Source organism: Danaus plexippus, chromosome 19 (genome assembly GCF_018135715.1).
Source record: "Danaus plexippus chromosome 19, MEX_DaPlex, whole genome shotgun sequence".
NCBI classification, from domain to species: domain Eukaryota; kingdom Metazoa; phylum Arthropoda; class Insecta; order Lepidoptera; family Nymphalidae; genus Danaus; species Danaus plexippus.
The window spans coordinates 6399596-6414656 of NC_083549.1; the positions used below are offsets into that span (position 1 = coordinate 6399596).

General features: G+C 31.8%; 1 protein-coding gene across 1 annotated transcript; it reads right to left on the reverse strand.

Moving 5' to 3' along the window:
* Window positions 1–12256: 12256 nt before the first annotated feature.
* Window positions 12257–14860, reverse strand: LOC116768121 (NAD-dependent protein deacetylase Sirt6). The gene is made up of 6 exons (XM_032658768.2): window positions 14535–14860; window positions 14329–14456; window positions 13821–14063; window positions 13118–13291; window positions 12836–12959; window positions 12257–12608 (listed from the first exon to the last, which is right to left on the reverse strand). Exons 1-6 carry the CDS (start codon window positions 14598–14600, stop codon window positions 12273–12275), a joined length of 1071 nt encoding a protein of 356 aa, XP_032514659.2. The 5' UTR covers window positions 14601–14860; the 3' UTR covers window positions 12257–12272.
* Window positions 14861–15061: the final 201 nt, after the last annotated feature.

Consider the following 15061-nt stretch of genomic DNA (forward strand, 5'->3'; position numbering starts at 1 on the left):
CCGGAAAAGCCGGTGGGCGATGGGGTCGTCACGTCCCGACGCCGGATCAAATGTTAAGCCTGCCATAGCCATATTCATCATTCTAGAGAAAGAGCTGGGACTGGTTTTAAGACCCATTGGCATTCTGGTCATCTGGTATTGACCAGAACAGAATGCTGTATACCTACGGCTTTTTGGATCTAATTCTACATTATAGAAACCTTGATTTAAGTCTAAATGTGTATAATATATACAACCTGAAAGAGAGTCGAGTATTTCTGTAATATTCGGCAAAAGAAACTTATCATCAACTATGGAATTATTTAATTTACGATAATCGATTACTGATCTCCATTTTTTATCGTTACTTTCCGATTTTTTAGGTACTAGTAGAATGGGACTTGACCATTCACTCTTACAAGGTCCAATAATTCCTTGATTTAACATTTTATGTAATTGCCTTTTTATTTCTACTTTTTGAGAATCGGGTAATCTGTATGGTTTTACATAGACTGGATCTACATTGGGTTTTAATGTAATTGTATGTTTATAGATATCAGTCACAGTCAAGCTGTCTCCGGGTAAATAAAAGATATCACAGTATTTCGCACATATGTTTTCGATTGATACCTGTTCTTCCCCCTTTAGATATTCGTGTCATTTTAAAATAGAAAATAATTGATTTACGCGTTCCGAATCATATTCGATTTTCCAAACATACATATATTATACTCACTCGCACTATAAATGTTAGGGCTTACGTCACTCAAACAAAAATCTCCGTCGGTTGAATTTATTATTCGAATCGGTATTTTCCCTCTAATTGGACTTACTAACATACTGGCTAAGTAAACACCTTCCGATAACTCTTTCGAACATACCACACAATCATCTTTCATATCAGTATTTATAAAATGTATAGATTCCGATCGCGACGGAATATACAAAACCTCATTATTAATATTACTAAAAGTAGGTAAATAAATTCGATCATTATTTGAATCAATCAATGAATAATAATTGTTTTCATAATCAATTATCGCCGCATACTTTTTGCAAAAGTCATCGCCAATTATAGCAGAAACTTTAGTAGGTAGAGTATCAAATACAAAGAATTTATGTTTAAAAGATCCTTGGGGCACTTCCAAATTAAGAAAGACATATCCAATTGCTTCAACACTACCTCCAATTCCGCTAAACTCACATTTCTCTTTATGGAATGGAATGTTATAAGTATAAACAAGTTTCGATTCTAGCGCAGAATTTGATGCGCCGGTGTCAATTAAACAATGTGAAGCAAAACAATTGTTAAAAGTAAATTGAACTAAACGCGAATGATTATTACATGAAAATATATGACCTTTACTCACGAAAAAACTCATTATTATTATCAACAGATGGGGTGGGTTGGGACTGTGAATTATTTCGATCGATGATGTTTACATCACTTTGATTTTGCCCAACGTTTAAGCTATTGTTTTTATTTTTCATACCTCTATTCTGGTACGGGCGGGGGTTACCACGCCATGATCTACCTCGCTGTGTGCCACGCCACGTTGGTTGTTGGCCTCTGCTCATACCACCGCCGTGCTGTGGGTGGGCACGGTACCCTCGATATTGATTACCTCGGTAATTATAACGTCCCCATATTCTTCGATGGTCAACTCATTCTGCTTAAAATTCAGCAATCGTGTTTGGATGGCCGTAGCAGATTTTTTCGGCAAAAGCTCTTTTTTCATATCATGAATTAAGTCTGAAATACTAGAATAGCTTGGATGTAATTTAAGTTTTGCTGATTGCGATAAACGATTTTTTAACACAAAATTTATTAATTGGGGCTTAGAATCGGCAGTAAGGGTGGTTTCATAATATTCAACGGAATCTATTAATTGTTTAGTTACAGATAAGTCGTCGTCATTCATAACCGGTAACAAACTCAGAGCAACTTTAAAATCAAATTTTTCCATGTTTATAGTTTCTATAGTCTGACCTGAATTACTAATAAATTCTTTCGAATCGGATGACGTTGAAGAGTATCTAACAATATCTTTATACAATGAAAGAAATTGCTGTGAATAATCGACAATCAATTCACTATCGCTAGCACTAATATTACCACAATTTACTTTTTTTTGCAAATATGAATTTAATGTTAAATATTGGCTATACAAACTATTTGCTTCGCTTAACTTAACAATGTAAATGTTACCCTTTCTACGCTCAGGACCAATTTTCCTTAAGTATTCTTTAAACAAATTTTAACTCTTGGCACAATATTTTTAAATCATCTGCCATATCAATATCAATATAAAAATTATACATATTACTAAAATTCATTATTACTAATTACGTATTTTGAAGTTATACAAAAATAATATGAATACTTTAACACTAATTATCTAGTTATTACAAATATATCGCTACATAATATGTATTATTATTATTATATAAAACTATCAAAGTCCGTCTCTACGTTGCATCCCTTATATAGGCATGTTCTGCATTCTGGAGTCACGTTACTCGCGCACTGTTTGGACAAATCACAAATTTTTCTTTCTTGAATATTAACAATTTTTAGACGCGGCTCCAATCCAAAATCACTTCAATTTATGTTTCTTGTTCAGCAACAGCTGGAGAACCGTGTAGGGTAGCCCGTTGACGTCTGAACGATGCACGAAGTACATATTGATGTATACCCTGCTGGACCCAGCGATGATGCATTTTTCGGTATACTCTCCATACAACGTAGATGATAAACAGACTCGTCAACAGTAATATTATAAGTAAAAGAATGTTTGTGGTGGACGCATGGAATTTCAATTCTTTTATATATGCATTATTTTCGGCAGCTACAGAATTTTGGTTTATAAAAATGTCCTCCTTTTCTACTTTCAAATTACACATATTTTAAACTACAGTGACCATTATTAACTTTGAACTTTGGCGAGTTTGAATTTACACGTGTCGGCAATTTAAATTAATGGATCTCGCGTTACCGATGCGCATACTGCGCTGGCAGGGTCGCCATATAAGGACGAGGGAAATGAAACGCCCGAATGTTGATATAAGACTGCTTTATTAACGTTACTGGTGTGGGTTTTATATTATGATGGCACTAAACATGTGTATATCTAGATAGATACCACATCATTCTTGATATCGACATAAGTACCAGAATCCAAAAAATAACTAAAAATCGGTCATTTATAAATACGACATCACGGCGGATTTCCCTGTTGAATAATTTTAGATAAAACTATTATCACTCGGTAGTAGAAACGAGAAGTGTCGAACATTATAATGATGAATGTCCTTTGTCTTTTGTTTTAAGATAATTGGGGTTTATATTTATGAACAGTAGAAAAAGAACAGGACCTGCAGGAAATAATAAAATTATGTTAAGTTATGTAAGTATTATAACTCAGAAAAATAATCACACTGTATTGACAGTCAAAAATGATAGGTGTCCAAATGACTCTTTAAATTATCTTCTGCTTCTTAAATATTTGAAGCACGAGAAAATTTATTGTAATAATGTCTCGTTTGAGGAATTTTTAAAAAATTGCAGGTAGTTATGATTCGCTGTAAGCAAAGCAAAGCTCAAGCAAATTTTCTTCATAAGCCAAACCAGTTAATTTGAATTAAGTCTCATTAAATGCATAGTCTCATTCATAGACCGAAAACTGGTGTATTCACGACACTCGACTCCCATACACTATTATTAAAGTATATGTGAAAAACAAGACGAGCACATTTCATCTGGACTCTAAATTCTTGCACAGGTCTTATGGTAAAAGGACAAGATTTTTTGAAAAACATTTTCGGAAATTGGTATATAAGAAAAATGGTATATAAGGAAAATTGGTATATAAGGAAAATTGTATATAAGGAAAATGGTATATAAGGAAAATTGTATACAAGGAAAATTGTATATAAGGAAAATTGTATATAAGGAAAATGGTATATAAGGAAAATTGGTATATAAGGGAAATGTATATAAGGGAAATTGGTATATAAGGGAAATTGGTATATAAGGGAAATTGGTATATAAGGAAAATTGGTATATAAGGGAAATGTATATAAGGGAAATTGGTATATAAGGGAAATTGGTATATAAGGGAAATGGTATATAAGGAAAATTGTATATAAGGAAAATTGTATATAAGGAAAATTGTATATAAGGAAATTTGGTATATAAGGGAAATTGGTATATAAGGGAAATTGGTATATAAGGAAAATTGTATGTAAGGAACATTGTATATAAGGAAAATTGTATATAAGGAAAATGGTATATAAGGAAAATTGTATATAAGGAAAATGGTATATAAGGGAAATTGGTATATAAGGAAAATTGGTATATAAGGGAAATTGGTATATAAGGGAAATGTATATAAGGAAAATTGGTATATAAGGGAAATTGGTATATAAGGGAAATGGTATATAAGGAAAATTGTATATAAGGAAAATTGTATATAAGGAAATTTGGTATATAAGGGAAATTGGTATATAAGGAAAATTGTATATAAGGAACATTGTATATAAGGAAAATTGTATATAAGAAAAATTGTATATAAGGAAAATTGGTATATAAGGAAAATTGTATATAAGGAAAATGTTATATAAGGGAAATTGTATATAAGGAAAATGGTATATAAGGGAAATTGGTATATAAGGAAAATTGGTATATAAGGGAAATTGGTATATAAGGGAAATTGGTATATAAGGAAAATTGGTATATAAGGGAAATTGGTATATAAGGGAAATGGTATATAAGGAAATTTGGTATATAAGGGAAATTGGTATATAAGGGAAATTGGTATATAAGGAAAATTGTATATAAGGAACATTGTATATAAGGAAAATTGTATATAAGGAAATTTGGTATATAAGGGAAATTGGTTTATAAGGGAAATGGTATATAAGGAAAATTGTATATAAGGAAAATTGTATATAAGGAAAATTGGTATATAAGGGAAATGTATATAAGGAAAATTGGTATATAAGGGAAATTGGTATATAAGGGAAATGGTATATAAGGAAAATTGTATATAAGGAAAATTGTATATAAGGAAATTTGGTATATAAGGGAAATTGGTATATAAGGGAAATTGTATATAAGGAACATTGTATATAAGGAAAATTGTATATAAGAAAAATTGTATATAAGGAAATTTGGTATATAAGGGAAATTGGTATATAAGGGAAATTGGTATATAAGGGAAATGGTATATAAGGAAAATGGTATATAAGGAAAATTGTATATAAGGAAAATGGTATATAAGGGAAATTGGTATATAAGGAAAATTGGTATATAAGGGAAATTGGTATATAAGGGAAATGTATATAAGGAAAATTGGTATATAAGGGAAATTGGTATATAAGGGAAATGGTATATAAGGAAAATTGTATATAAGGAAAATTGTATATAAGGAAATTTGGTATATAAGGGAAATTGGTATATAAGGGAAATTGTATATAAGGAACATTGTATATAAGGAAAATTGTATATAAGAAAAATTGTATATAAGGAAATTTGGTATATAAGGGAAATTGGTATATAAGGGAAATTGGTATATAAGGGAAATGGTATATAAGGAAAATTGTATATAAGGAAAATTGTATATAAGGAAATTTGGTATATAAGGGAAATTGGTATATAAGGGAAATTGGTATATAAGGAAAATTGTATATAAGGAACATTGTATATAAGGAAAATTGTATATAAGGAAATTTGGTATATAAGGGAAATTGGTTTATAAGGGAAATGGTATATAAGGAAAATTGTATATAAGGAAAATTGTATATAAGGAAAATTGGTATATAAGGGAAATGTATATAAGGAAAATTGGTATATAAGGGAAATTGGTATATAAGGGAAATGGTATATAAGGAAAATTGTATATAAGGAAAATTGTATATAAGGAAATTTGGTATATAAGGGAAATTGGTATATAAGGGAAATTGTATATAAGGAACATTGTATATAAGGAAAATTGTATATAAGAAAAATTGTATATAAGGAAATTTGGTATATAAGGGAAATTGGTATATAAGGGAAATTGGTATATAAGGGAAATGGTATATAAGGAAAATTGTATATAAGGAAAATGGTATATAAGGAAAATTGTATATAAGGAAAATGGTATATAAGGGAAATTGGTATATAAGGAAAATTGGTATATAAGGGAAATTGGTATATAAGGGAAATGTATATAAGGAAAATTGGTATATAAGGGAAATTGGTATATAAGGGAAATGGTATATAAGGAAAATTGTATATAAGGAAAATTGTATATAAGGAAATTTGGTATATAAGGGAAATTGGTATATAAGGAAAATTGTATATAAGGAACATTGTATATAAGGAAAATTGTATATAAGGAAATTTGGTATATAAGGGAAATTGGTATATAAGGAAAATTGTATATAAGGAACATTGTATATAAGGAAAATTGTATATAAGAAAAATTGTATATAAGGAAATTTGGTATATAAGGGAAATTGGTTTATAAGGGAAATGGTATATAAGGAAAATTGTATATAAGGAAAATTGTATATAAGGAAAATTGGTATATAAGGGAAATGTATATAAGGAAAATTGGTATATAAGGGAAAATGGTATATAAGGGAAATGGTATATAAGGAAAATTGTATATAAGGAAAATGGTATATAAGGAAAATTGGTATATAAGGAAAATGGTATATAAGGAAAATGGTATATAAGGAAAATGGTATATAAGGAAAATTGGTATATAAGGAAAATGGTATATAAGGAAAATGGTATATAAGGAAAATGGTATATAAGGAAAATTGTATATAAGGAAAATGGTATATAAGGGAAAATGGTATATAAGGAAAATTGGTATATAAGGGAAAATGGTATATAAGGAAAATGGTATATAAGGGAAATTGGTATGTCATCCCTTATGAACCTCCGTAAGTGAGACTGCTGCTTATCTATACCTCTATAAGCGACAGTCGATTTCTTTATATTATTTAGGAGGAACTATAGCTACAATAAAAATACATACATACATACATAAAAGATACACACGTACAGTAACAAATGACAAAACAAATTTATTATCTGCTATTTTATGACTCATTCTTAACTTTCGTGGAACTTTCTACCATTGATTTGTATTGATTTCTCGCATTCTTTTCGCATTATTTTTGAATGGACACGTGTGCCTGTGTACCTTGGGACTTACTCAGTTTATATTTAATCGATTGCGAAGGAAAGTTGTGTTCTGCATCATGCCAAAACGGAAAATTACAGTACTGTCATTAAGTGATAAACTTAAAATAGAGAATGAGTTTGAATCTGGAAAGTCGCGAAATGAAATTCAGAGGGACTTTAATTTACTAGAATCCACCTATTATAAAATCAAAAGACTATAAAGTCTGAGTGCTCTGACGGATATAGAAATATTAAGAGGGCTAGAGTATCTGAATTCCCTCATATTGAAAAGTGCCTTTTGGAATAGATAAAACAAACTCTTGACAAGAACATTCCCTTAGATGGACTTTTGTTGAAAGAAAAATCAAAAGAGATTGCTACAAAACTGGGAATCCAGAACTTTTCTGCTAGCAACGGCTGGTTAGAGGGTTTTAAAAGACGTCATGATATAGCTTTCAAAAAAGCAGCTGGGGAAAGTAAATCTATGGACCAAGGTGTGTGTAATCACTGGACTAAAGATCTGCCAAATCTTTTAGAAGGGAATGAATCAGACGATATTTACAACGCGGATGAAACGGCTTTGTTTTTCAAGTGCCTTCCGGATAAAACATTTACCTTTAAAGGCGAAAAATGCCTTGGAGGAAAACAAAGCAAGGAACGCCTTACACTTCTCCAGTGTGTAAACATGAGTGGTACGGACAAACTCCCACTTCTCATCATCGGGAAATCAAAACGACATAGATGTTTTAAAGGTGTCAAGACTCTACCCGTTGATTATGCCAATAATACAAAAGCTTGGATGACCAAAATATTATTTAAAGCAATCTTTTTTCCAACCAATGTTGAAAAAAGTTGACAAACAAATGAAGATAAACCGTAAAAAATTCTGCTATTCATTGACAACTGTGCTGCCCATACGGACTTACCAACACTTGCAAACGTAAAAGTAATGTTTTTACCTGCTAACACCACTAGTAGACTTCAACCATTAGATCAAGGCATCATTCACACTTTCAAACGCTTTTATCGCAGAGAAGTCGTTAAACATATTCTTACGAGTCTGGAAGAAAACAGTAGCCTTGACATTAACGTACTTCTAGCTATGAAATTTGCTAGAAAAGCATAGTACTAGTCAGTGACGTTACTGTTAAAAACTGCTTCAAGAAAGCTGGGTTTTGGAAAAGTACAGATGAGCAAGACTTGCAAAAGGAAAACGATGTTGAAGTTGGACCTAGCAACGAGGAATGAACTAAGCTTGTGTCTCACGAATCCAATTTCTTAATGCCGAGCTTCTAAGATTATGTTCAAATTGACGACGACGTACTTCCGCTAGAGAACTAACTGACGACGATATCATTAAGAATTGTGTAAACACCTGTATTGCTGGAAATTACAGTGAACACGAGGCACAGATTCCGGAAACAGAAATAAAGATCATTCCAATGAAGCTAGCTTTAAATGCGTTGGAGACGGTCCATCAGTACTTTGAATACGCGGCGGTTGTTGATCAAGCAATATTTGACAAAATTTATGAGTTAGAAAAACACATTCAAAATACAATAACAGAAACTCAAACGAAATTGACGGATTTTTTAAATTGTAAATAAGTTCTAAATAAAATAATTATATAGTGCATGAATTTTTGATTTGTTTTCGTAAGCATCTTGTTACCTACTCTTATAAAGTACTTATAGTACGACTGGGGTTTAACTGCCCATCCACCAGTTTTTGTTTTAGAGAGTGAGTTTTCTCGTCAGAAGCCTGAGCAACTTACGCCCAATTTAACGGTCTCTTAATGGTACATAAGTTTACCGGATTGCGGCTAAGATAATCTGCATGGGACAAAAAACAACCTTTTCTATATTCTAGGTTAGAACCGAATTCTTGGAGGTATACCCACCACCGAGCCACCCTTGGCAACAAGTCTCTCTTACGTTGGGTAAATTTTAACGCGTTACAGTCAGTAACCACGATGAAGTGTGCAACCACGAGATAATGCCTGAAATACTCTAATGCCTTAATCACTGCCAGCGTCTTCAGTTCGTACGAGTGCTACTTCCTTTCAGCTCCCTGAGTGAGTCTACTACAATAAGACAGTACTCGTTTACGATTTCCCTTATGCACTCTCATCATGACGACTCCGTAACCAATCGAGCTCGCATCTGTGTAGTATTTCTATTGGCAGCGTAGGATCATAAATGGCGAGTACTGGCTCACTTGTAAGACAATCTATGATGTAGTCACGAGCGGCCTGTTTTTCAGCACCTCAATGAAAGTTAATTTTTAGTAAGTGCCGCTATGCAAGCAGCCCTATGGGCAAACCCAACTATATACCGCCTAAAATAGCTAGCTAACCCCAGAAATTGCCTTACTTGCTTAAGATTTTTTTTTTTGTTCGGTTGAATCAATTAAGGCACGCACTTTCTGATGACTTGGCCTATCCTGACCTTTACTAATCGTACGACCCAGGTAGGTAGGTTCAATAGTGGTAGCTAAAAACGAGCATTCCTTTATTATTTGCTTTTCAAGCAAATCTGTTATTATGTCACGACCACGGATCGTTTCAGCGTGTGAGAGTTGATATGACCGATTATACACAGGAATGCTGGATTTAAGTTTAATTGACATGCTGCCTATGTTTACGGTTGATGTAGCAGTTCCCGTAACAATGTACCGAGAGAATTCATTAATTATCCTCTTAGTAACCCTCTCTAAATAGTTACCTACCAGAGGTGTATCAATTGTCATCGAAACATCAGACTGAACAATCATCACCATTCATTCATAAAATATGTGCATGATTCGAGCCTAGATAACTTAACGCCCTCACTATTTGATAAACTCCCTGACAACCGTTCGATTTTGGGTCTCTTACTACACAAAGCTTCTTTTTGCCCCAACTGCCCACAGAAAAAGCACCTGATATTACTCAGATTACGTTTACGTGAATACTCCAGAGATCGTCTATCTGTCGTAACGTTTCACAATTCCGAACGCGAGCATAGTTGTCTCGAAATACTAATTGTATTTGGTTTAACATAGATTGAAAAGAATTCGACTAAATCATTCGGAAATAGTTTAGCATTTGTCGCCGTAGCCCTAATATTTGGATCAGTAAGCAAAGTAACGACCGGCGTACATATTACGCGTACGTTGGATGGTGATCGGAATTCTTAGTCATAACTTCAAACAATATTCCAGCAAAATCTGGTACTTCAGGACATAAAGGTTTGAATTCCTTCTTAGAATTGGTCCAACTACGGTAGCTAGACACCCATTCATTGAGCCAAGATTTCGCATCCCCTAACAAACAATTTCCTATTCGCGAAAGGCATTCTAAATCATTCCAATTGTTTAAAACTTTCGCGCAATCAACTTATATGCACCAATCGTCAAAGTTGTGTAGATTTGGGTCAAAGTTCGAAATATAGTAATACCGAGATTTTTCAGCCGTACTAATTGATCTGATGGCACTAGCAATGCAATCGGTAACACTCGCCTGTACTAATTCCAACGGTATACCCGCGTCGCCTACTTGTCGTGATCGAGCGAGGTCTCGGATCCTGATGATGATAACATTCTGAATGGTAGCTTCACGTCAAGTCACATGCGTCGGAGAAACCAGATGCCCTATCGACGATAATTCACGCATTCTATAGGGTACACGACGATCGGAAACGCGAGATATATCGCGGACGCGCGTTGGTGTCTGCAACTGTCGTGATGACTGCCTATTACAAACGCTACCTTTGTAACGCAATTCCTCATAGTCGTGTGAATTCACCGACGCGCGGCGCGGCATGGACGAAGCCCTTGTTTTCGCCTCTAACGTTTTAAGACGAGACATCATTGCCTCCATATCAAGTCTCAACATGTTATTCTCATCAAAGGATTGCTCACGGGAACTATTACCCTGACTCTAGCTACGATCACGACGAGGATTACTATCAAGACCACTGCGGCTACAATTGCGTTCACGTTCAGACATTTTAGTAACAAAATAAAATAATTAAATAAGTATGATCGCTAGAAATTAACGTATCAACAAACAAACGCAATAAAAGCTTACTCACCGCTTAATCAAAGTAATTAACACAAATTAATATTCTCGATAATAACGTAACACGATATTTAAAATAACTCAGTGTCTAAAAAAAAGTTATAATGAAATATTTAACAAAACACAAAAAAAAATGATGTGTGGGTAAATTGAAATAACAAGGCCTTACCAAACGGGGTTCTCAAGGTACGTATCGCACTTCTGATCTTAGAAACAAGGTAAGAATTGACTTTTTAAAAAATAACATTCGATACAATTCCACCGCAAATTTATTAAATTTACACAAAAATAAAAACAATTCTAAATGAATAACTTTCAACTATCTTGATTTAAACTAATCGTTAAATGTAATCCGAATATAACACAATCGAAAGATTTAAACACACTTCTAAAATCTACTAACGACTAAACTATCACACCAACGCGCGTTACGAACGAAAAAGAGCCCTGATGTCCTCTGACAACTGCTTATATGTCGTTTGAGTCTCTCCTACCCTCTCATGTTCCTACATTGATTCTCTCCTACCCTCTCATATTCCTACAATATGGTATAAAATATATATGGTATAAAATATATATGGTATAAAATATATATGGTATAAAATATATATGGTATAAAATATATATGGTATAAAATATATATGGTATAAAATATATATGGTATAAAATATATATGGTATAAAATATATATGGTATAAAATATATATGGTATAAAATATATATGGTATAAAATATATATGGTATAAAATAAATATGGTATAAAACTAAATTATTATTCAGTGTACTATTAATCATGTTTGAAAATACATACATACTTAAATTATAATGGCTAAGATTTTCGCGTGTATACGTTTAAAATTAAGCCGTGTTTACTATATTTACACTGTAATCGAAACGGCGGGAAAATTTAAATATAGAATAAATATATCGAATAGTTTTCCAAAAACCTAGTTTTATATATAAATTGTATTGTATTAAATATACTTAATAAAAAATATAGTTCTTGCTGGTTTTATGAATAAAACAAAAAAAAAATATTAAAGTTTATAATATTTAAAAAGCAAGAATCTCTTTTGTATTACTAAGATCTTTGTCGTCTGCTTCCAGTTTCATCATTTTCGTGTTATCATCATTTTTGTTCACATCCGTAATGTTTCTCTTCTTTATTAGAACACGTTTCTTTTTAACACCTTTACATTTCGCTTTGAATATTTTCTCCATTTCTAAAACGTCCTTTCTGCTTATCGTCCAATCTATTATAGATGTTTCTGCCTTTATCAGTAAATTATCTCCTTCATTATGTTGTGGGATCTCTATTTTCATAATGTTCATGACTTTCTCTAACACGTCATCCACATAGTAGTTTATAACTAAATCCGCTTTGTTATCCTAAAATTTATTTACAAACATTTTAATTCAGTGTCATGTAACCATCAAGGTATGTTAGCACACACCTACATATATACAAACTGTGATAATTAATTGATTCTTCATTAAGAAATTACTGTTATCGCATACATACATTTTCAATAAAACTTTTTTTATAATATTATATATAAATACAGGATGTCTAAATCATCAGTAAGTTTTCACCGAGTTACATCTGTGACACTCACATGTTTTGTCGGCTGCAAATTGCATATAACCAATTTTCCACCATATTTCACAGTATCCAATGGTAGGTTACCGCTTGGCACAATTTGTAGGGTTGTACCTAAACATATACTCAAGTCAGCGACACTGGAACAATTAAAAAGAAATGAAACAAATCTTAATTAAGATTTAAATATAATTGAACTTTAGTTAACAAACTAGAACTTATTAGAATGATATTAATAATAACACAATATTGTCTTAAAAATTTGGTAATAAAATCCATTTCAATTCCTATATATCACCTGGAATGCCACTCGGCCATTAACAAATCATTTTCCGGCAGACTGTGCTCCCAATCCAATACTCCGTCATACAAACGACCTCTACAGGGTCTACCACCGGCATGAGCGGAAGCACAAGGCACTCCGCTGCATTTCTTACCAACCGTTTCAACGGGACTGCTTCTTACAAACTGTCTGAAATTATAACAATTACAAGTTATTATAGAAGTCAATATTAATCAGTTACGGATATTGTTTGTGGGAAAAATCTCAATAGATTTAAAGATAACTAATATTTTCGTTTTATTATTTTGAACTACACACTTTTGATGTTTCGGGTACTTTGCAGCATTCTCGATCACGGACGGACAAGATGAGAATTTCTGTTCAAAATAATAAAATAATGGAGAGTAATTAGAAAATATTAGTTTTCTTTTAATGATATTATTACTTAAAACATTTTTTCAAACTAAATTAATTATTATAATGGTGTCTAAGGTTTTTAGGATGTAACTGGATTTTATATTAACATTTTTCTGGCAATTCAATTACTTTACATCATCTGTGATATATGGCTGGAGAGACGGAAGTATCTTATAAATCTTATGTTTGTATGTATGAAAATAATTTTTAAATCAGGTTTTTCAACATTAATCTCGGTAAATAAACTATTTGGATGTTCAAATTAATGCCGATCTAAGATTGAGTTATTTAAATTACTCACTTTTTACACAGGTTACATTCATCAATGAACATATTGCCATGCAGTTCCGACAGGTATTTCCTTGGTAACCCTGACTTCAAATGCAGACCGTCAATGTTTTGGCTGATTATGTACTGAACTTTGTTGCATTCGACTAGATTTTTTAGTATCATGTGTGTTTTTGTTGGTTTAGCATCGGTAAATGATATGTTAATTGAGGGCTTCTTACCCTTCTTTTCTAACGTCCACACGCCGTTTGGCCCTCTGAAATATTGTCAAAAATCAACAGTTGTTGTAAAGAAATGTTAATATTATTGATTATTAAAGTTAAACATTTTTAATAAGAACCAGGATATAAATCTGTATAATTAGGTAGTTTCGAAAACGCTAGTCACATTGCTTTTTATTAAAAATTCTAAAGGAAGAATAATTTAACAAGAACTAGTTGAGAATTTTATTGACTGATAAAAAATGGATTTGTTTTAAATATATACAACTTTCATGAAAGTAAATCAATGATAGATTTTACCTGAAATCTGGAATCCCAGCTGTGGTACTTATACCAGCCCCAGTGTGAACTACTATGTGTTTACTTGTTTCTATAAGTTCCGCTAAGATTTTACACTTCTCATTTAATTTCTCTATAGAGTCAAATTTCTAAAAGAAACATATTTTTGTCATTTATAAATCAAAAGTTTGTTAATATCAATAGTAATATAACATTTATTAGCTTACCTCAGGTATACCGAGAACTCCTTTATCTTCATATGGCGAAAGGCCCTCCGCATAATTACAGGACATTTTTATTCTTATAACAAAGTTACAAGATATATGAATATTTATTCATTAAAATGTATTTTTCGAACCCCACAATACTTTTAATAACATTAAATAAAAGTTATAAATTATGATTTAAATCGTAGTTGTAGATAGATGATAAACTTTTTGAATATAGCAAACTCATTCATAAAGTCAAAATAATTGTTCTATATTAAAATAAAAAAATCGATTTTATATAATTCTCAAACAACATTCTTAGTCTTCTTTGCCTTTTTGTACTTAATACTCCCCACTTTTATTTAAGTATTACCACACGTTATTTAAAATAAAATTGCCACTTAATAAAAAGGAAGCGACAAGTTATGATTATTTAAAGTTATATCTACATATGTGTAAAAATAATGCAGTTTGAATGTAAAAAAATGACTTAAATTTTAGTCAATGTTCTTAATGATATAAATTATGTTGATCAAAATACAATT

Coding starts and splice junctions, on each gene's coding strand:
- LOC116768121 (XM_032658768.2), bottom strand. CDS start 14,600: ATGTCCTGTAATTATGCGGAGGGCCTTTCGCCATATGAAGATAAAGGA. Junction 14,457..14,534: donor GAGTTCTCGGTATACCTGAG/GTAAGCTAATAA, acceptor TGTTTCTTTTAG/AAATTTGACTCTATAGAGAA. Junction 12,609..12,835: donor ATTTGCAGCCGACAAAACAT/GTGAGTGTCACA, acceptor AATAAATTTTAG/GATAACAAAGCGGATTTAGT.